Here is a 23,799-nt window from a genome sequence, read left to right as displayed (position 1 = left end):
TGGACAGAGAAGCCGACCACAGCTTGATCATTCTACACATACAACAAGAATTGGGGCGGAGAGAAGTGACCAGAAAAGGACACTGTGAGATGCTTCTGAGATGAGAGGTTCCCAGACCTCCTGTACCGGGGAGAGGAAACTCCCACACCAAGACAATCTGCCTGCACACCTACAAGATTCTATTCCACACGCCCTCGGAGCCCGCTGTAATCAGAACCTTCAGTCACTGGAATGATTACTGCAGCCATGGGACAGGAAAGCAGCTATGCAAAAGACATTATCAGACTTCTGGATTATTGACAATACAATCACCAGCTACTTAAAAATTGGGCTGAATATCCAAATGTGCACAGATGAGTATTAAAGTAGTGACCTGGAATCCTGGGCCAAGGATCTCTGCCAGAACACAGTGCAAAGAGAGGAAGAGATTCCCAGAAGTTCCTACATTTGTCTGAAGAGTTTGTAATGGAGCCTGGCCGGTGTGGTTCAGTGGTTGAAATAAAAAACATATAAAAAATAGATACCCCCCCAAAAAGTGTATTTGGGAACCCAATTTTTAAAAAAAAAGAGTTTGCAATGAAGGGAGCAAAAGGAATAGATGGAAGGGCATTCACAAGGCAGGGAAGGCTGATTTTCAGTGCTGAAGAAACATTAGGAACTCACAAATTCTTGTGTATTTTATTTGTTTCAAGTCATTTTAGTTTTTGAAATTTGGTGCTCAAATTGTCCCATCTTGGGCTTCTGCAGTGGTTCTCAACCAAGGACAATTTTGATCTCCAGGAGACATTTGGTAATGTATGGAGACCTTTTTATTTTTTATTTTAAAATATACTTTCATTGATTTCAGAGAGGGAGGGAGAGAGAGAGAGAGAGAGAGAGAGAGAGAGAGAGAGAGAGAGAAACATCAATGATGAGATAGAATCATTGATTGGCTGCCTCCTGAACACCCCACACTGGGGATCGAGCCCGCAACCCAGGCATATGCCCTGACTGGGAATCAAACCATGACCTCCTGGATCATATGTGGATGCTCAACCACTGAGCCATGACTGGATATATTTTTTATTTCCATGACTACTGGGTACTTAGTGGGTAGAGGTCAGGATTGATACTAAACAGCATATAATGCACAGGAAAGCCCCTACCGCAAAGGATTATTTGGCTTAAAATATCAATAATGTTGAGGATAAGAAACCCTGGGCTAGTGGGTGGCCCTTCAGGTTGGCTCCTACACCTCTTAGCATAACTTCTGGAGTTTTTGTTAGTTTCCTTTCTTTCTGGTTCAAAATTATGTCTCCTAATTCTTCTGCCTGAGACCTAGAGTCAGCCATTTCTATCAAGATGCTTGGCTTTGGGGTGGGAATTGGTGACAGAGACCACCATCTGAATGCTATGAATGCTCATTGCTCTGGGCTGTCCTTGCTTCTAAAAGCCTTTCAGTGATAGATTATATGCAGTTTTCATCAAAAGCAAAATAATGAACTCATATTGCGTTTTTAAGCTAAAATTGCAGATGATACAGATCTTCCTTGATTTTGCTATGCATCTCATGCTGAAAATTTTGGTCTGTACTGATATTAAGCTATTTGGTTTATCCTAGAATATACATATAAAAACTTGAAAAGGATACTCTACATTCTTACTAACAATGAGGCTACTAAATGTATATTAGGATTTATTTGTAGATGGGAAATAGAAGATCAATGTTAAAGAAAATTTCCTAAGGTGGGATACAGAACCTACTTCATATTCACAAGTCACTGGCAGTCATGCCAACTAGTGTAAACTCAGGCAGTCCAATTCTGTCCTGGCTTGAGGCTTCTGCTCTGATCCAAAGTGGCCACAGAAATATGGTCTCCTTCTGGTTTTCCAAGAATCAACGAAGAAATTAAATCTCTTCTGGCTTATTTGTGGATTAAATTGGAAGCCGAGCTATTCAAGAACAAAATTTGTCTTCTTATTTAAGATCCACTAGGTTCATTCAAGGGTGAGTGTGAGTCTTGTGTGGTATCTAATATCACCTTACTTCACAATGCTAAACGTTCTCTGAGAAACAGTCTGTACTCTGTCAACCTAAAAATGCCTCCTTGAGTAAGTGAGGGGAAAAGGAGAGGTGGTAGTGGTGGTGAACGGGGGAGTTTCCAAAGCAGAGAAAACAAAAAGGAAAAGAGGAGGAAATGGCCGGTGTTCAATGAACCCATACGTGTGAAAGGCTAATCCAGAAATCACTCAGGAATCACCAGACCCTGTTGACATCGCTCGCTACGCACACGCTCACCTTCCCCATCTCCCACAAAGCCTCACTTCCTGAAGCAAAGTGACCTTCTGAAATCTGGCCACTCAACCTCAGCTCTTGGCCCCATGCCCCTCCTATGCAACAGCTTCTACACACCATTAGCTTCCTTCCAAAGTCCCCATTGAGTTCTTACCCAATGCAATACACTTTTCCTGTTTTCAAGAGAAGGGTACGGGCCAAGCATCCAGCAAACAAAGACAGGGCAGAGGGCCATTAGAAGTTCCAAGGCATTTACATACTGCAGGGAGCGTTTGAAAGGAGGGGGAGGTTTCAGGGGCTCCATCGCGGAAGGCAGCACAGTGCTTGGAACACGGCTCACTCAGTGTTCAGAACAGCACCCATGGAGTGGTCATGCTCACAGGAACAGAGTGTTGAAAGAGTGATTATGTGTTAAGATAGTTTGGCTGTCAACCAAATAACATGTTACTGCCTACTGCCAAGCCAGGCACTTTTGCTGATTGGTGACTTTTTAAGAATGATGACAATAAATAAACTGGCTTAAAGGAAAAACATCATTTCCCAGATGGGTTTATTGTTGAAGAGATGGGAGTTGGGATAAGAGGACTTTAGCTTGGCCTCTGATGGGTCCCAGAATGTTCCTCTATCGAAGGTGGGCTTCTGTCCATATTCCTCCCAGAGTACCCATCCACCATCAGTCCCACACTGTCTATATGAACTTCAATGAACCATCAAGCTCTGTTTCTTGCAGTTTCTTCACCTTTAAGTGGAGTCAATATTCCTGGCCCCTTACTCTCACACTCAGTGCTGGGTATGTAATGAGGTGGAGGAGGGTAGGAAAGTTGGCCTGGGAGTGAAGGCAGACCCAGCAGATAGCGGAAAACATAAGGAAGCCCAGGCAAAAGCCCACAGGTCTCCTGAAATGAACTCTGTAGGGTGACTTTTTGGTGTTTGGCTGGCTCTTTATTGGATTCCTTTTCTTTTCTCCCAGCCCTGAGGTTTTGGCCTGCTGTTCTGCCTGGGTTTCTGCCCCTTCAAGGCTGATGAAGGCCAGGGTGCTTTCTCTCAATGCCTGTGCTCGTTCATGATCACTGAAGCAAGCACAAATCTACTTTCATTTTCTACTTTTCAAAAAGCCTTTTCACTGCTAGTAGTTGTGGGGAATGTGGGTATACCACAACACAAACAACAGGGAAACCACAAGTAATAAAAAAATTATTTAAAACTCCAAGTCAACTGGTTTGAGTTATCCTTGGTCATTGTTGAAGCATCAAAGGGGAATAATGGTCATGCAGCAGGGGTGTATGTGGTTCAGAACTGAAGCTGAGTCACAGTAAAAAAAAATCTTATTATTTAATAATTTATATCTTTTATAAAACAAACACAAACATGCAAAAATAACTGTAACATTAATCATCCCTGGGTATGTCTCAACCACTGTCATGAAGGAGACAGGTGGTTCCCAGCAATACTTCCTATTTCTATATCGCTTCTTTTCCCCTTTCCCATCTCTCTTCATATACTGTACCTTCTTCTATACTTTCTCCTTGATGCCCCACCTCACTCAAGATAAGCTCCTCAAATATTCTGAGCCCAGGGATCTCATGTAAAGTCACTACTCCCTTTCATCCTCCTGCCAGCTCTTGGATCTTGTTCTTTCCTACCCAGTTTCTCACAAAAACAAACAAACAAAAAACCACCACCAACAAAACCCACTGCTCTGGAATGACAGCGTCCTCCTTAAAGGATATGGAAGTGAAGAATCTGTCTGACAAACTATGAGGCACTATTTATCCTTTATTGGAACTAGAGGAGGGAAAGTACAGAGACTTGCTTGCTCAAATATTCGTGTGATCACAGGAACCAGGCCTGACTTGTTCTAATGCCCAGTCTGATTCACTCCTCCCCCAGTTTTGGTCTAAAACAAAAAAGCCCAACCCTTTGGGTGAGCAGTTCTGATAGAGAGTGCTGTCCCTCCTTCCTCTACCTACACTTATCTCTGGGGCCTTACCACTTACCTGTTCTTGGGACCCAACTTCTAGGGCACCCCTTATAGTTGGAAATCCTGGGTCTTCCCCAGTTTTTTGGAATCACAACAGTAATAAAAGTAACAATAATGGTGAGGATGATTCTAGCTAACGTAGATAGGGCATTTTCTATGTGCTAGGCACTGTGTAAACATTTAACATTGATTGTGTCTTCTGGTTTCCAAGTCCTAAAGAACTGTATTAGTTACCTAACAAAATGCCACAAAACTTGGCAGCTTAAAATAGCACAGTCAGTTACCTTCTCACAGTTTTCGTGTGTTAGGAATCTGGGCGTGATTTAGCTGAGTGCTTGGCTTCAAGGTCTCTCAATCACCGCGTTGCTTAGGCTACAGTCACCTCAAGGCTCAACTGGGCAAGGGTTTGATTTCAAATTCACGTGGTCATTGTCAGGATACAGTTCCTCACTGGTTCCTGGACTAAGGGCCTCAGATCTTCACTGACTGTTGGCCAGAAGCTGCCCTCAGTTCTTTGTCTTATGGCCTCTCCAACATGGCAACTTCCTTCCTCCAGGGTGCAAGCTATGAGGCAGCGAGATAATGCTAGCAAGATATATGTCACAATCTTTTGTACCTATTCATGGAAGTGACACCCATCACCTTTGCTATATTCTTTTGGTTAGAATCGAGCCACCATGTCCAGCCCACACTCAAAAGGACATGGATCCCCGGGGGTCATCTTAGAAATTTGCCAACCTCAAGACCAACTAGAAAAGGAGGGAGAAAGAGTTGTTTTAAGATTTCAAGGATAATATCAAGACTAGAAGATTAAAGTAGTTCAGGGTATAAGGTTTGAAGCTAGTAAAGTTAGACGTTAGGAGGTAGAATGGGATGTACCTTATAGCATTTTTGATCCTGTGTCTTTAATTTTACACGTATTCATTGTGCAAAGAACTGCTTTCTCCACTGGGAAGGTAAATGGAAAATAATGGTAATGGAATGGGGGGTAGAGAAAAATCAAAGAGGAACTGAAGATAATCTCTCTGGACAGAGGTGACCCAGAGACCCCCCTGGGCAGGGACATACATCAAATAAAAAATGAAAGGATTAGGGCATGAACCAGATCTAGAATAGGGTGTCTGCAACTAAAGACAGTCAAGACGGAAGAAACACATTCTGTACAAAAAAAGAGAAGTGGGTTCTAGAAAGATTTTTTGAGGCAACACTACATAGAGCAACAGTATGGGGGAGAGGACAGGAAACATTTTTTAGCAGCATCTATCAAAACACAGTTTTTAAATATATATTTTATGAGGGGAAGAAGATTACAGGATTTTCAGGGCCTTTAGTATGTTAGTATGCTCTGTGAGACCCTAAGATGTGTGTGAGGGAGAGTGCGGTTTGACTAGGCAGAGCTTCTCACAGTATTTATTTGTTTGTGTGGAGGTGGTAACATGCTGTGTATTTCAGAGAATGCTCTTTTACCAAATGCCTGTGGCTTTTTTTTTTTTTTTAGCAGGATGAGTGGGAACTGGTTCAAATATTTCTCTAAGCCAAGAATGGTGGCCAGTGGTTGGGCAATAAGCAAAATATTTTTATCCAACACCTATGTGATAAGCAGAAATGACCCTTGGATCTCAACATTTGGACGTCAACAATGGGAAAGATACAAAATCAGAATCAGAGCAGAAGTCACCACATCATCACCTTTTCCAACTACTCACAGAAATCCCTCCCAATTCCCAAAGCTCTGTCTATTACAATTCTCCTCTCCAGCACTCTTCCCCTCCTGCTTGTCAGCAGAGAAGGAATCAGGGAGTTCACTCCATGGGATTTTCTCTGGGAATTTTTTCAATATCATAGTACAAAGGCAATAAAGGGAGAGTCAGTGAGAGAGGCAAGACAAACATGTTAAGGGCCTTTTGAAAAAGTCTTTTTAGTACAGAGAAAGAAGTAAGAAATCAAGGGACTTCCTGCTAAGCCACAAAGAAGATAGTTCATCAAGGAATGCCAATTTCTCTAGCATTTGTGGGGAATTACCCACAGTAGGGATTAAGACACCAGTGTTCTTGTAATCCATGATGGGAGACCTCCCCTCAAATAACTGGTGTCAGCAGAGGGTCCTCTCCAGCTCAGAACAAGGCAGCAATGAGAAGCCACTCCTTCCTGTAGTACACAGTGCTGTGTTTTTAGGTTAATCCTCCAATATACATTATAGTTACTTTCAATGGTTAATGAGTACCTTCTAAGTGCCTGCTTCATTTAATTGTCCAAAGGCCAATTGGTCCCAGAGCGTATAAAGCTACGAGCTGGCTAATGAGCATTCTCTCTGAGCAGGGGAAGCAGGGGAGTGGCAGGGTCAGGGAGCCGGGTTCCCAAGGAGCAGGGATGCGGAACAAAACCGGTGCAGTCCTCTGTGCCCTTGCCCTTCTGACAGGCTTTCTGATCATCTGCCTGGGGGCCTTCTTCATCTCCTCAGGCTCCACGTTCAACTGTCGGTGGAACCTGATCCTGGCCTATTTGCTTCTGCCTCTGGGGTTTGTGATCCTTCTGAGTGGGATTTTCTGGAGCACCTACCGCCAGGCGAGTGAAAACAAAGGGATGTTCAGCCATGGGCTCAGACCACATCTTGCTCACAGGGCCATGGCCCCAGCCACAGTGGACAGGTATGTGCTGATAAGCCAGAGGACCGATGAGGGTTGAGATGGGCCTGAGTTCTGGAAAAGCTGAGTGACTTCTAACCCCGCTGTGGAGCACTTGACATGTCTCACGGGGCCGTATGTCTAGAACCAAAGTGTTATCATCAGGGGATTACTCTGGGGTTAGTTAATAGGAATAATGGTGCGGTCTCTGGGGAAAACCATGAAGTAAATGGAATTTATATCAGAGATGCCATCCCCTGCTGCCTCCCCCCCCCCCCCCCCACTACACTGAAAACCCACCTAAGCCAATTTAAGAGGCCTGACTCTAAGGTTCTTTTGTTGTATCATGGGAGCTGTCCTTAGAAGCTGGTAGTCATTCCTTATAATCTGGCTACCAGGTTATAAGGAAGCAAGTCCAGAGCCTAATTCTGCCACACAGCAAGTGAGCACGCAGGCATAAAATCAGTCCTGCACTAGGAACTCAGTGAAGGCCCAGCTTAGTAACCTTTTAGGTACTGTGAGCATACTTTGCATGAAAGATTCATTTGAGGGAAAGCAATTATATTCCAGAGGTAAGATTCAGATAACCTTGCCACAGTGCACCCATTAGGATAGCTATTAAAAAGAAAACCCAAGTGTCAGCAAGGGTGTGGAGAAATTGGAAACCTAGTGCACTGCTGGTAGGAATGTAAAGTGGTGTAGCCACTGTGGGAAATTATATGGAGGTTCCTCAAAACATTAAACACAGAATTACTATTTGATCCAGCAATTCCACTTCTGGGTATACAAACAAAAGAATTGAAAGCAGGGACTTGGGACAGCTATATCTACACCAATATTCATAGCAGCATTCTTCACACTAGCCAAAAGGAAGAAACAACCTAGGCCATCAGTGAATGAATGGATTGACAAAATGTGGTGTATACATGCAATAGAGTATTTTTTTCACCCTTAAGAAGTAAGGAATTCTGACACATGCTACACCATGGATGAACCTTGAAGACATTATGCTAAGTGATATAAACCAGACACAAAAATACAAATATATATGATTTCACTTATATGAAGTATCTAGAGAAGTCAAATTCATCGACAGAAAGTAGAACAGTGGTTGTCAGGGGCAGGAGGCAGGGGGATGGGGAGTAACTGTTTAATGGGCACGGGACTTCAGTTTGGGAGATAATAGTGTTGGTGGTTGCATTTAATGTGAATGTACTTAGTGTCGTGAACTGCACACTGGCCAATGTGGTAAATTTTGTTATATATTTTACCACATTAAAACATTTCAGTTAACCTCATGGTTAGTATCTGACAACCCCAAACCTCCTAATTTTTGGCTGACCGCAGGACCATTTAGGGATAAAACATCAGGCATCATCCTTAAGGTACAGGCTGCAAGACTCCATAAATTCTTTTACCCTCTTCATCTAAATTACTTTAGCTACTCTGTATATTTTGCTACTCCGTGTATTTTGAATAAGTAGTGCACTTTTACCCATGACTTGATTTTTGACATTATTATGCTAATTAATGATACTAATTATAATAATCCAAGCCCATTTCCGATGTTTATTATACTTATCAGCAAGGACTCTGGGTTTGATAAAATGTGATTTTAGAAGATGCATCTAGAATGATTTTATTTTGCATAAATGTTAGATAATTGCCTCCAGAGTATGAAATTCCTGATAAGAGTAATTGATTACCCTTTGGGTGTAGCTTAAATTTATTAATACATACATAACATCACACTGTGAAGAAATGCCTTAAATTATAGACAGCATGATGCCCCTGTTTATTCTCTCTTCCTACTGCATGGAAAAACGTTGCAACTGAAATCTACATAAAGTTCTCAGTTTAAATCGCTTGGGAAATTAGTTGTTTTTTTTTTTTGTTTTTTTTTTAACTAGCTGCCGAGACTTGAAAAAGCAATGGGAAAGAGACAAGCATCTGATGTAATGCAGGGAACTTCACGGAACTGGTTTACATTCATTATTTTATTGGCTGTGAGGATCTGAGACTGTGAGTGCAATTGAGTAGATGATTATATGTGTGAATGGAGATAGGCTGTGAATGGACTGAATAATTGGGTAGAGAAGTTCCACAGTTCAGGCCCTCATGTTCCCTACCCCTGCTAAGGATCTCACTCTAGAAGTCTTGGTTCCAACAAGTAAGAGAGAGGGGATAGCCTGGAATAACCCACTGGGGAAAGTGTGACTACAGGGACCCATATCTTATGGCTGAGAAAGAGGGCTCTGCTGGGGAAGCGACATGTTTTTTAAAAACTGGTGATGCCAGGGAAGAAATACATCTGTTTCAAAATCAATGTTTCTTAACAGTTTCACTTTGCAGTGTGATCTGAGAGAGGCAATCATATGCCTCTCTGGCCTGAACCACTTGAATAACATGTGCATGTTTGTGGCATTTTGTCCCCCAGGCCAGATTTTTACCCTCCTGCTTATGAAGAAAGTCTGGATGCTGGAAAGCAAACCTGTCCTGCAGAGGGAGAGGCCGTGGATATCCCTCCACCTCTGTACACAGAGATGGACTTTGGATATGAGGTTGAAAGTGGTGCTCACCAAGAGGCACCACCATCCTATGCCGAGTCTGTAGTGGACGGGGTGGCGGCAGCAACACCATGGAAAGATGCCCAGAGGCAAAGCCAAGAGTGCTGAAGCAGGGGAAGCTCTCTGGCACCCAAGACGTCCTCTCATGGGATACAGCTGCTAAAAATAAAAGCAGGCAAGGGATTGTGGGAGGAAAAGCCATGTCCGTGACCCCATGCAAGAGCACCCCGAGGGGATCTTGAGCCTCTAAGAAATCTTGTCAGCTTCATTCTATTTTGTTTTACTCTAAGGGGACAAGTGGGATGGCAGGGTGTGGAAAGACACGCAGCCTGATGCTTTAGAGCTTGGATAAGAATCTTCCTCTCTCTGGGCCTCAGTTTTCTCCTCTATCGAGTGAAGGATTTACGCTGGGATTGATAGCTAACCATTATGGAATCCCTTTTATATGGCATGCTCTGTGCTATGAACTTTCTGTGCTTTTTATTTAGCCCTCCTGATTGCCTTCAGAGATGTGTGCAATGGTTATTCCCATTTTACACATGCATACACTGAGGCTTTGAGAAGATATGAAACTTTTCCAATAACATAGTTATTTCCAGGAAGATGAAGGAAGGTCCATAGAGGGGGATGCATTTACTTCCAATTTTTATGCTATTTACCCAGTCTTACTTCCCTCCTCACAGAGAGCAGTTTGGACTTCTCTCCCCCTTCAGAAAGTGGGCCCTAACAGGAAGTGGAGCAATCCATTAAAGCCCCTGAAAAGGCAGCAGAGGTTGCTTTAGAGTTCATCTTCTGGATTCTCCTTTAAAATGTAAACGCGGCCCTAACCGGTTTGGCTCAGTGGATAGAGCGTCGGCCTGCAGACTGAAGGGTCCCAGGTTCGATTCCGGTCAAGGGCACGTACCTTGGTTGCGGGCACGTACCTTGGTTGCGGGCACATCCCCAGTAGGAGGTGTGCAGGAGGCAGCTGATCGATGTTTCTTTCTCAATGTTTCTAACTCTCTATCTTTCTCCCTTCCTCTCTGTAAAAAAATCAATAATATATTAAAAAAATAAAATGTAAATGCGGCCTCCAGGTTTTCTGCCCAGGAGCTTGGCCCTCCCCTATGGGTGTAGTTCCTTTTCATCTGATCATCATACTGATGATGGAAGATGATTCCTAGTGGTAACAGGCAGCAGCTGGTGAATGGGCACAGGAGGATTTGGACAGTGATAAGAAGGATGAAGATCTTTCAAGGAGGAAGAGGGGTATTGAGATGGGATGGGGCCCCTTGGCCTTCTCTTCCCTATTATTGCTGAAAAATACACAGGAAGCCACATAAAAGGAAATCCTGGCCCATTTACAAGAAGCATGAATTTGGGCATCTGTGATTTGAATTCTTGACATCAAGATCACAACTGGATATGCAGGTTGTCAAACAGGAAGGTGATCATTTGTAAGCAATGCAATTGTCTCATTGTCTCTTTCCCTCTACTGAGCCAGTAGTCCTGAGATTTTCCCTGGGGTCTGAGCACACTCACTGACCTGAACAAGCTCTATCGCTGGGCTTTCAGCCAGAGTGTGCAATTGTAATAGATAGTTTTTCCAACTACTGGTAGTCCTGTGAAACAAATGTTAATTTTGGTTTACATAAGAAAATTGTTTTAATCTCTTTACTGTAATAAATTTTGTACTTAAACTTTCCCTTTTTTGCCACTGTTTTGTATGGGGGGGGGGGGATCAATAGAGGGACATAAGTCCAAGTTTCATTCTCTATGTGGACCTAACACAGCATCCAAATGAGTAAATCTCTTTGCAAAACCAAACATTACTGAGAAAAACTATTGATTCAAGAAATTAGGCAGGTGCTTTTTGAAAAGAAATACTACTAACAGGCATTTACTGACTTTAAGAAAACACCCATATGTACTCTGAAGCAAGCATCAAGAACATGGGTGTTACACAAAACAAAGCCCACCTTTGAAAGGCCCAGCAGTTAAAGTCCACTGGGCCAGTCAGACAAAGTGTCCGTGTGGATAGTAAGAATTCATTGGCCACCCCAGGGGGATTCACTCAGGGAAACAGACATTGTATCCCCTCTTCCTCCATAAGCTTATGATAAAATTAATGGAGATGGATTGAGAACCCGGATTCCGTGAATGACAGGGGAGAAAGTGGACAAGAGGCGAACCTCTAAGGAGAGTGTCTTTGCTTGTTCCCTCTTCTCAAATGTGAATGATAATCTCACAGGTCACTGGGGAAGGGCACTATTCAGAGGTGATGGCTCTCCAAGTATTTTAGTCTTATAATGTCTCCCTGAATAGTAAGTTTAAGTACCCCCATCCCAGAAGGTGAGCATGATAAGGTCAGTTATAGAGTAGTTCATGCCGAGTCTCTTGCATACCTGAGATGTAGCGTGGGTATTTTTAAACCCTCCACACAAAAAACTCTCCTTTTACTGACAATCCTTCAGGATTCTACTTAAACACAGTGTTTAGTGAGATATCCCCAGTTCACCTACATTGCAGGGCACATACTAGGTGCTAAAAGACATGGAAATATGATAAAGACATTGGTTTCTAATGCATATCCTCACTGGATCCTAAAATGCTCCCTGGCAACTCGGGTTGCTTCACATACCAGGTGGGCTGTCAGCTGCAGAGCTGGGCCCACTGATAAGGCCTCCAGCTGGTTGGAGTGGCGCAGGCATGCTGCTAAGCTCCGACGCCTCAGATAATCTCTTGCTGTTTGTAACTGTTGAAGGGCCAGTTGTAACTGCTGTAGACTGATTTACTGGCAGTTACATCATTTCCAAAGGTGCGAGATTTCTCAGACCCTTCTCCACTCAGGAATGGAATGTTCTCAAGGCTGGTGGCTGGGATATCAGTGTCCAGTGGCCATGTGTTTCGAGAATACCCAGTGTATGACCAAGCAATAAAATGGAGTCATCTGTTAACGTTACTACGGATGCCCCCAGGTGCTCTTCAAAGTCCCCAGACCTGCCATGGCTGATGGATATTGCCACCAAAGTGAATCCATGCCTTACACTGACCCACAGCTGGCCAGTGAGAAGTCCCCAACCATTACCCCTGTCACTGCCTGTATTACCTGCAGAGAGCACTGGCACAGGGCAGCCAGCTGTCAGCCCAGGGCGGCACCATGGGACTGGTCATTAGTCTGAAGCTCCCTGTGCAGAAAGCCTTCCCGCCATGTCCAAGCCCTTCGACCTACAGTGTCATGCAACACTATTTGTCCCGTGAATACTGTGGATGGAGACTGCGCTTCGGATCAGTGAGATTAGATAAATGATCTCATTTTAGTAATGGCTACCTACCCATTTTCAAAGTCAACTAATAAACTCAAGAATCACGGAGGGGGCAAAACAACTTTTTGTTCTCAAGGACGGAGTGACACCGGGCAGGATGTTTAGCATCCTTGGTCCCTTTCCACTAAACACCTACCTGGCATGTGTACACACATTTTCAAGCCCCTACCAGCCTGGTTGGAAACCACATGTTGCAATATTGTATATACTGTTATATAGCATTGCTGTCACTGCTCTGGAGGTGCATGGTGTTGTGAGTGCACCCTCAATATTAGCTGATTACAAGAGCGGCCTTGCATTTTCCAGACTCTATGTCTCTTCTATGACTATCTCCTGTGGTCCCCACAAACTTCTTGGATTTCTCCAGTCATTTGCTCTGAAGAAAAACTGAGGGCTGGAGCTCCGTCTTCAAGAGCCTAATGCACATTATGTGCAGAGGAGTGACCTCTTGTCTCCCACTCTTTGAGGATAAGGCAAGAGGACATGGATGCATAGCTCAGCAATAGAAGCTTGGGTTTCAGGTAAAGCAGATACAGTACCTTGGCAATGTGATGCCAGCAGGTTCCAGAGAGAGGCTGCATCCTAGAGCCACTGCAGGACCTTCCCTTTTCAGCCTCGCTGAGAAGCTCTGTAAACACAGGTGGCTGTGCAGCTGCTGCTTGCCATCACTGGGCCCAAGCATTGCTCTACCTGATATTTATAACACTGTGTCTGCTTCAACCCCACTCATCTAAGCCACCCTCACTGGACCCAAAGCAAGCCTACTCTCCAGCCCTTCCACCTCTCAACTCCTAGACTGTTCTTGCTATGGTTACCCCTGGTGAAATTATGTAAATGGTTACAAGTCTCAGGAAACTCCACTCTTTGGGAAACCCCTCAAGTGCCAAGTCCTTCCTTCTCTGAGTCAATCTCTCTATGAATTTCCACAGCATGCTGCCTGTGCCTCTACCGTAACATTCATGTCTATCTGATTCTTTGTCATAGCCTCTTGTTTCCAACTCACAAACTCACAGGAGCAGGAATAACATTTTATACATCTTGCTGCACCAAAACCAGGACTCTGCATAGAGTTGTTCAATCATTGTTTGCTAGATGAATGAATATATAGTTGGGCTGCTGGACACACATGACTCTGTAGAGAAATAAAGAAGTAGAATTTTAAAATGAGGATTAATTTGCATTTGAATATGGAAAGTTAGAGATGATTAAAAGTAGCAACTTGAGGAAAAATAAGTATTTTCTTACCGGCAGGCAAGCCTAAGAATGTACTAATTGTGTTGACCAACATGGAGCTGAGTAGTGAATAAATGGCCATCATGGACCATCACTTTAAAAACGATGAGAACCAAAGCTATAAGGCAAATTGTATTCTGTTGCTGGATTTCATAACTAGTTCTTTAGACTCTTAGCCCAAAGCCACCCTCTTATTATTTTGAAGTGAAGATACTTACAATGAAAGATCAAACGCCATTTCAGTTTCTGCTCACTCCCAGAGGCAGTTTTGAGCAATTCATCTGTCTTTTCTGTTCCATTTATTTAATAAATTCCTAAAGTCATGATAATGAAAACCAGCCCTTGCTAGTGTTCTGAAAGGCAGACTTATCAGAATACTGACCACTATGGGGGTTTCTCAAATGGAAAAACAAACAAATAAACAAAACTCCACAATCTTTGCATAAGGTTGAAATAGGAATTCCTTTTTTTATTGGAAACTAAATGTCCTAGTAAGTTTCTGACAGGCATAGATAGAAAATAGAAACAAAAACCTTAGTGGGAAGGTTTCCCTGCTTTCACTAATCCTAACTACAGCAATAACAAACGGCTTAACAGTCAAAGCACACCACGTCATCAGTCCAAATGACACGATAAGTGAGAGTGCCGTTCCCAAGGAAGCAAAACATATGCAAACAGGTCCCGTGCGCCGAGTGTCCTGGCTGAGTCAGAGGGAGGCTGCTGAGGCTGTGGTACCCTTTTTCTGGGCACAGCCAGCCAGCTGTGACCCTATGCTCTCCAGCAGGGGTCCCCGCTCTGACCTGCATCTCATCAGGCCCATAACTGTACCACCACACCAATAAGGTTTGCTTCCAGCATCCATTTCATTTCCTACTTTCACAGCATTTCATTGTCTCCTTTTACAGTCATTATAAGTAAGAGCTGAACTGTGTCCAAACAAGTGCATAAAAATGGGCCCTTATTGGGAGATAAGATAGCGGAGAAAACGTCAGAGATCAGACGTGGTGATATTTTGTCTTCCCAGGAGGAATGAGTATAAACCCATGTATCACCCTCAGTGATGTGATCAAGGGAGGGCCTGAAAATTTTAAACACGCATTATGGAGTCCTGCCAAAAATGATTTCCCACCTACATAATGAATGGCTGAATTTGAAGGAATGCAGCCAACTCAATAGTTAAAATAATATCTACAAAATAAGAGAGAACACCCTTTGATATGTTTTGTTGATGGTGTGCCATTGTGATGTGTAGAAAGCTTTAGAAGATGTGAGAGAAGGTGGCAAGGGGACTTTGGAGATGGAAGGTGGGAAAGTGGGTCATCGAGTGGTTGGTGGGATAAGGTGAACTATTGGGAGGTCTACAAATTCCCTAATGGAAAAGCTGGCCTTGGATGAAAAGCAAATCCTCCTCCATGCTGAGGAGGGTCTTCTTAGGTCTGCCCAAGGGTACCTGTGGCTTGGGGTCTGCTCAATTCTGGCATTGGACTCTCCTCCATTACATTTCAGAACCTTTTCTCACCTGGCACCACTGATGCCCAGATGTCGTGAGGAACAGTTTCCTAGCCCACTTACTCTTTCTCAAAAGGGGATGTTCCTTTCTGTGATAACATACCAAGGAAAATGATAGTGGAGCTTTAACAGATAATTGAAGACCCCATTGCATTGGGAGGAACTGACCAAAACCCAAACAAAACAGATTTTTTTATTTTCCCACCCCCCACCCCCACCAGCAAATTATCTTTTGTGGGGGTTTTTCCAAAGTCATAAGAGGCACAAACAGGTAGCAAGAAGGCGTGGGTGACGTGTCTCCCGCAGACCGCTCTCCTTTGGGCCTGGTGAGTCATGGCTTCTTCCTTCAGGTTATGACAGTGGGACCCCTCCGGCCGGTTCTCTCGTGAATCTGGGATATTTTCAGTGCGATGGCTATCAGAGGGCTCAGCACTGCCTGGAAAAGGAGGAAGACAGTCTTTGAACAACTCAGGTCAGTCACAGGAGAGCTGCTGTGATGGACTTTGATTTCAAACATCTAGGTGTGATTCTAATTAACAACTTACTGGCAGTGCCATCATGGGTAGGACACCTGTTCTCTGGGCCTTAGTTTCCTCTTTCAGGCAAGGAGGTTGGAGTGGGCAGAGGAGGAGGGGGAGATTATCTCCAAAGTCTCATCCACCTCTCAGAAACACTGACCTAAGATGGGAAACTGCACAACCCAACCTCCAGAGCACTGGACATTTCATGAACAGAGCTTTGTGACACAGGGAACTCCAAAAACATCTGTCTTCCTCTGCTATCCTCCCGCCCCCACATGTGTGTCCCTTCCCCCACGCCACACACACACATGAGCTTGAGGAAGAACAACAGTTGTCCATCCTAAGACCATGGGTCTGAAGAACCTACTATCTTAAAATGTCAAAGAAGATAGGCCAATCCACTGGCTAGAGCTGCAGAAAGAACTGCTCATTTCTCTCATGAAATAACACAGTGGTCCCTGAGGCTCCTCAGGGTCCCCTAGAAGGAAATAGGGTGGTTTAGAGGCCTAAGAAATAGATTCTAGGAATAACAAAGATATATTGAAGAATAAGAATCATTTCTTGCCCATTAACTGCTTATCATTTCATAGGAATAAGGTATTGTTTTCCAAAGTGTGGAGCATGTATCATTCAAGATGATTTTAGTTGATACAGGAGACTATTTTAGGTGGTGCATAGACATGGTGTGACTTAAAAAACAATGAGAAAGTCACTCTATTCTCCATTCTTCTTCAATTATCCTAATTTCATCAAGGAGAAACTTTGCTGGCAATTTTTAACACTTTACCAAAACAGAACATACCTCAGGCAAAGATAACCTAGGTAGGAGGTGATACGTTGTATGTTTTTTTGAATTCCCTTTTATGGTGCCATTTTATTTATCAAGGGATAATGTGTTTTTCCTTGTAGAGCATTGATACAATTTTCTGTGGTAAATAGATCTAAGTGAAAACAGAGTGAGTCCATTTAAAGACAAATCCTAAGTAGAGATACTGATATAACAGAAGCTTAGGAAATGCCGGAATTAAGGAAGAAAAAAAGATACCATAATGAGGAAAATAAAACCTGTAATTTTGGAGAGTGGGGGGGGGGGGAGTTTTCTCACTTGCAACCCTTACCTATACCTAACAGATACAGGGATGTAGGGAATGCATACATTCTCATCAGACAAGAGCACCAGCAAATGCCCAGGGTACAATTAGCACAGTGTGTCCCGAGTGGAGTATAGACACAGACCATCCTGAATGATAACTGAGCAAACCTTGTTTGGAGGGACCTAAACTGCCAGAGTAAAGGTGAAGGATATAGATTTAATTCATTAGGCAATGGAAGATGAAGGAGTTCTCTGAGCTCTCTAACTTGCTCACTAATTTCTGCATTCAGCAGAAAAGGTATGAGCCTACCAGAGGAGTCAGTTAATGCCTATTGTGCTTGTTATTTAGACTATGCAATTATTAAATTATATGTAAACCAGTAAAATGTAAATATAAATAAGAAGAGATTTTTTTCTAGATAAGTTAAGTTGAATAGTTTGGAAAGAATTAGGTAATGGGCATTAGCTAATCCTGTCAAATTAGGTACTATAATATATTTGGGAGAAATAAAAAATATATAAACAATTCTTTCCTCATATAACTTCGCAAGTAAGTTCCCAATGACTATAAAGAAATTAAAGGTGGTTCGGCTGGTGTGGCTCAGTGGTTGAGCACTGACCTATGAATCAGGAGGTCATGGTTCAATTCCCAGTCAGGGCACATGCCATGGTTGTAGGCTCAATCCCCAGGGTGGGGCATGCAGGAGGCAGCCAATCAATGACCCTCTCTCATCATTGATGTTTCTATCTCTCTCTCCCTCCCTTTCTCTCTGAAATCAATAATTTTTTAAAAAAGAAATTAAAGGTGAGCATTACAGATAATGAATTATGAATGAAAATCTTTAAAAAAAATAACCACAACCAAACAGTATGCTCATGTTCAAAGATAAGGTCTTGGACCAAAATGAAAAGACTGACAAATGAGTATTCATTTAATAATTTGTGCTAAAAATATAACTCTCTTTCTGGATTAGTGAATCAAGTACTTACCCCTTGTCCTAATCATGTCAGAGGAGAAGGCTTAATGGTTATTATGCAAACCAAAGAGAAGGAAGCACATTTTGAAAACTTTATATGAGGAAGATCTTGAGCACAGGAACTCACACCCTGAGCAAAGAGCCCCAGGCGAACCTGGCACAGAAGCTGTGGAGCCATATGCCCTCAGGGGACCGTGAGGGTTTGGGAGTGAGGTCCACTGAGCCATTTTCCAGGAACCCAGAGAGTCTTTAGATGTTTGTATGCTCCTGAGGAGTTCTGGGAGGGGTCCCTAAAAATGCCTAAGATTGAATTGTTGCCAGCATTGTGAAATGGGAGTCGCATATCATAATTAATTTAAGGATCATAAAGTGAGGTATTTTTTTTTCTTGCCTGAGTGTGTAAATACAGGGTTGAACAAATGTAGGTTTACAGTTTCATTGTGACATTCTTTTGAGTTAATAAAGCTATTGTAATAATCATAACTTGCATGTCTTTTTCCTTATAAACAACCATGAGTCTACTTTTACCCATCCATATACATGTATACATAGAATAAATGGGCACACCATAAGAGCAGGAACTTTGTCTAATTTACGGCTTAGAAAGTGCCCACTCCTTAGAAGGTATTCAATAAATATTGGTGGAATAAACTGATGCTGTATCAGCCTGATGAATGGAAAATGATGAGGCAGATTGATTCTTCCGTGGCCATTTATGAAGGGCACCCTGGGCAAATGGAAGGGTCAAGAGTAGTGGATCTTTACTGTTATGTTTTTCTTTAGAAATCACAGCTTTGATACATGTGAATCCTAGATACTTCTTTCATATCATCAGCCATGTATTATGGAAAAGAGAGAAGGGAAGTTAATTTCTCTGAGGCATTAGAAAGGCTCTCAGAATGGGGAGTGAGAAGAGGAGTTAAAAATGAGAAGCCTGCCCGGCTGGCATGACTCAGTGGTTGAGCTCAATCTATGAACCAGGAGGTCATGGTTCGATTCCTGGTCAGGGCACATTCCCCCATTGTGGGCTCGATCCCCAGTATGCAAGAGGCAGCTGATGGATGATTCTCTCTCATCATTGATGTTTCTATCTCTCCCTTCCTCTGAAATCAATAAAAATATATTTAAAAACAAAAGAGAGAGAGAAGCCTGTGGATGTGAAGTCTCTCAGGTGTAACGGAAAGCACAGAGCTTGAGCAGCGGAGAGGAACAGGGAATGGTCTTGTTTGATTCCTTCCAGTCACAGACGAGGAAACCCAGTCTAGAGAGGAGACAAGAATGGCCCAGGGTCACCTGTGTTCAGTGGCTAAGCTGGGATAAGAACATAGTGATGGCTCCTATGCTGTCCTTCCATTACACAGTTCTGATTCTGAGACCCATGAGTGTTAGAAAAATGGCGAATAAATGAGCCTAAGGGGAGGGGAAGGAGAAATGGTAGTCTCATCATCCCATTGCACCAAACAAGCCTACAGTAGAGGACAGGCCTGACAAGCCATCCCACTGACCAAGAACAGGTGCATGGTGGGAACAGGAGCATTCCCAGCTACGTGAATGCTTTGGAAGTTCCAAGATGATTCTTTGTGAATAAAGGAAGTCAACTAGTAGGGACTTCAATTAGGAATAGAGTATCATTTTTCTAATTCCAGTACTTCTTAGAGTGCCTGACATAGCTTTTCTACACTCAATTGTAGGGACCAGTGAGTGCTCATCCTGCAACAAACCAAGTTGGCATATGTCCATTCAACAGTCCTCATGGCTCCAAGGTTGGGTGAATTTTGCTGTTGTCGCCTTGTTTATTAACTGCCAAGCTAAAGAGGGAATTGGGGCCTGTACTTTAATTTTTGATACTTTAACATGAATTTTTTGCATTGATTTTTATTTTTTAAAATATTGTATTAAAATATTTATCTTGATTACCAAATTTTGGCACCCCCTTAAATTTTATGCCCTGCTCACCTTACCCTAATCCTGGCCCTGTATTAGGTTTTAGCCTCCTTATACCCCCTGGAAAGACAAAGGTTTCTCATTTCACTTCCTTTCCCATCTTATCTCTTGCTTCATGTGGTTGTTGTTTTAATCCATGATCATGTAAACTGGAGCCACAATAACAAACCCCTAACAAACTGAACTCCTTACCCTGACCAGCAATAGACAGGAGAGGTGTAAATGACCCGAATGTCACAAGACTCGAAGTAAATAGTTAACTGATTTTTTTGGAGAAAAACAGAATCCTAACCAGAGATACAATCACTTATTAAGTAAGATTTGTCAGACTTTGTGGTGCAAGCCTGCACTGGGAGTGTGCATTGGGAGGGTCAGGAAAGTGTCCTGTGGGAAGGAGGGGTGGGGATGACAGTACTTATCCTAGCTCATGATTTCGGGCAGGTACTACAATCCAGAGAATGCAGATCATTCAACACCAGAAAACACTGATATTCTGACGTCCATGAAATCAGGATTTATAGCAAACACCATTTTCTCCTGATCCTTAGGGGCAACTTGCAGCAACACTCCCACTTTGGTTAAAGCTGAACTGTCTTTCTCTCATGATTTCATTGAAACGTTCATTTTTAATCTATGTGTTGCTTGCTTAAGCTAAGGCAATGGTTCTCATACTTGAGCGTGCATTGGAACCATCTCAGGGATCTAATAAAATGCAGACAGCTGGCCCCCTCCCCTCAAGCTCCTGATTCAGGTTCCAGGTGGTGCGGATGCTGCTGGTCCAAGGACCACACTTGCAGAACCACTGCTCTAAGGTTGCCCACTACTGTGCCTGTGAAATTCTTTGCTCTAGATAAATACTAGGTTGCCTTGTTTCTATCACATGACTTCACTCTAAGGCCATAGCTGATTGGACCAGGAGTGGGTCCCTCACCTATAGACACCCAATCCATAGTTGATCAGTGACTGAGACATAGCCTAGGGCAAAACCTGAGCCAGCTGATCAGATTTTGCCTTAAACTGATAATAAACGCCCCAGACAGATGGTGAGGATAATACGTAGAGGTGAAGGCAACCACAGAGACCTGTATTCTTCCCTGGACATATGCACCCTTTCCGGGCCCTGAGAGCTGTCATAGATAATCTGGAAAGAGGTGGGGTCCCCAAATGGCCACTACTGAGCTTCTTGCCAAGTCAGACAGGAGAGGCTGAGTTAGAAATAGTTTGATCCATACAATACAGAAATGTGACATTCTTGCCTCCCAGTAATTGTGGAGCAATTCAGACCTGTTAGGATTCTAAATTAAAGATCATCCCCTGCCTTTGTTTCTAAAGCATCTCAGTATCGGAGAAGGTTTCTGATTACACTGCCCTTCAAAACCCCAATACTCTACAATGTAACAGAGGAGAGCCAAGTACAAGGGTCTGTAACCTCAGGCTACCTTTTAATAGGCCGGTAAGTGGGGGTGGAATATCCTCAGCTCCTCTCAGCAAGAGGCCTGGCAAGGACTGGCATCTTCCTGGAGGAAGGGGTGGCCTTGTCTTCTCACAAAGAGGCCATCCACCAGCCTCTCTTTCCTGTGTATTCCCACTGAAGGCACCTTTCCTAATTTGCACAAAGGTGCTGTATAGATGCTGCCCTGTTTACTGTAGTCCAGATTTTAGGTAACAAAAAAGACTAGCTACTTTACATGCATTTGGAAAGCATATAGAAGCAAAATTATTACTGAAATTCAAATAAAATCCAACACATCTTTCTAATGTAAATTAAGTGAGAATGCTAAGCACTGCAAACATTTTATTCTTTATTACAATACATACAACCATGGTCCTAATTTTAACCTCCTTTTCATGTAATACACCTACCTATCTATTTTGGTCCAAAATAGACCTAAAATTAACCAAAATACAGAATATGAAAAGTTAGTATAGATAAATCTGTATTCTGAGCTTAACACTGAGGGAGCCCATTTATCTGGTCAATATCAGAAAAAATAAAAACTGCTCCACAAAAGCTCTCTTCTGAGGGGAAAAGATATTCCAAGAAAACTGCGGATGAAATGTTACCCCAGAAAGTTCAATCAAAGCCAAAACTAAACGAGCATTTGGGAATACAGTGACCAGCCTAAGGGAAACCACACTGGCTGGGCAGGGTTGCCCCTGCTCCACCACCCTCCCCACTTTTGCAATTGATTTGGATTTTAGGAGGTGAAAGGTAGCACTTAGGTTGCAAATCCAAAATAAAGTGGAAGAGGCATGAAGTCAATTTTCCTCTTTATTCAATTTGGCTCCACACTGGGAAATAAGGAAGTACTGTGTGGGGATGGGGAAGGGGAGAGAGCAAGAGTGTGGCCATGTCTGCAGGTACAACCGAAAACAATGGGCAGAATCTCTGTGCCCTTTCATTGCTCTTTGAGCAAACACAAACCGACCTGCCGAGTTTACAGCTTAAACTTCATAAAACTGCTCTCTGATCACTCTTTCCCTTTCCCTTTTCCTCTTTACACTATTTCTTTCCTCCCATCTGCCACCAAAAACATTGTGAAAGGACTGGAAATGGCTAATTGGTTCAGTTAATCACAATTTCTGCCTGCCCTCCTCAAATGTCCCTATCCCAGTCTCATGTTTCTCTCATTCGGGGACATCCACAATAGACATCAAATTTCCTTCATGTGGGCACCTAGAGTTGCCCATCCCTGCCACTTACAAAACTGTTAGCAGAAATGTAACTGCAAGGTTGAAAGCAGAGGTTATGGAAACAAAAGGACCACTGTCTCTCCCGTTCTTGTTACTCAAAGAATTCTCCTTGTAACCGCCTGCCTCCTCATTCTCCTCTCTTCCCAAACCTCATCTGAAGCCAAGAGCTGGGTTATCAGTCCTCATATCATTTTTTAAAAACGGGTTCCTATATTTGGAACAATAATGTGATTCAGCTTGGTTTTCTGAGTCAGAAAGCCATGTCCTTAGAGATGAATGAAAAGCATCAACAATGATTGGTCAGCGAGCTGCTACCTGAGGCTGAAGTAAGGGACCAGGCAGGAAAGGTGTGTCCCTGACAAGCTCCCAAAGTGATTCCAATGCACACCCGGGTCTGTAAACCATTCTTACGAGGTGCTGTTTACATACTCTAGAGGGGGCAGTGTGCGATAGTGGTTACCAGCAGGACCCTGAAGCCCCACTTGTGTAATTCACCAAAAGCTGCCATTCTTAGCACCCTTCCTGGATAGAACAATGCTGCAGGACAGAAAGAGCTCAGGCTCATTTCCCTGAGCTCCAACTGTCTTCCTATTCATGTTACTATTGGTCACTGATATTCTTCAAACAATGTTTTTATATATTTCTTTCACATTTTTCTTTTCAGAGGGAGGGTTAGTTTTAATCATGTAGTCCACCATTCCTAGAAGCTAGAAGTCCTTCAGACAGGGTTCAGTTTTTCTTTTTGGTAATAATTTTGCTGTCAATGCCTAAAAATCAAACTTCATATGAAAATTCAGGAAATCTGGCAACTCCAAGCTCATATATTATTAATAGGGCAATAACTGGAGAGGGCTATCACCAGAGTTCCCATTTAACTAGCACCAGTCAAGGATTTGCTGCCTGTTTAGGTGAGCATCTGAATTGGCTAGCACTGAACTGGCAACAATGTAATAGAAACAGTGAAAAGATCTCAATATTAGTGAGTATACATTTTTTCCAGATAGTTCTAGCACATTCCTTTTCTCTTGTTCTGAAATAGAGATTATCACTATGAGGAGACTGAAGACTGTGAAGCA

The 23,799-nt window shown here is 43.0% G+C and overlaps 2 protein-coding genes across 2 annotated transcripts in view; one reads left to right on the top strand and one right to left on the bottom strand.

The window, feature by feature from the left end:
* The first annotated feature begins 6,626 nt into the window (after positions 1-6,626).
* TMEM252 (transmembrane protein 252) lies at positions 6,627-9,555 on the top strand. The gene is made up of 2 exons (XM_006101056.3): positions 6,627-6,904; positions 9,318-9,555. Exons 1-2 carry the CDS (start codon positions 6,627-6,629, stop codon positions 9,553-9,555), a joined length of 516 nt encoding a protein of 171 aa, XP_006101118.1.
* Positions 9,556-14,438: 4,883 nt separating this feature from the next.
* PGM5 (phosphoglucomutase 5) overlaps positions 14,439-23,799 on the bottom strand; it is a 170,952-nt gene continuing 161,591 nt past the window's right edge. Inside the window, exon 11 of the mRNA XM_023764581.1 lies at positions 14,439-15,930. Coding sequence (XP_023620349.1) covers positions 15,841-15,930 — 90 coding nt within the window. The 3' untranslated portion in view covers positions 14,439-15,840. The remainder of the gene's footprint in view (positions 15,931-23,799) is intronic.

The sequence above is a fragment of the Myotis lucifugus genome, unplaced genomic scaffold (assembly GCF_000147115.1).
Source record: "Myotis lucifugus unplaced genomic scaffold, Myoluc2.0 scaffold_337, whole genome shotgun sequence".
In the NCBI taxonomy this organism is placed as follows: domain Eukaryota; kingdom Metazoa; phylum Chordata; class Mammalia; order Chiroptera; family Vespertilionidae; genus Myotis; species Myotis lucifugus.
Note: the sequence above shows the minus strand (reverse complement) of the source record. Positions and strands in the feature narration are given on the sequence as shown.

Excerpts from the sequence above, each read along its gene's own strand:
- TMEM252 (XM_006101056.3), top strand. The coding sequence starts at position 6,627 with ATGCGGAACAAAACCGGTGCAGTCCTCTGTGCCCTTGCCCTTCTGACA. Across the intron at positions 6,905-9,317 it reads GCCCCAGCCACAGTGGACAG|GCCAGATTTTTACCCTCCTG; the intron begins GTATGTGCTGAT and ends TTTGTCCCCCAG.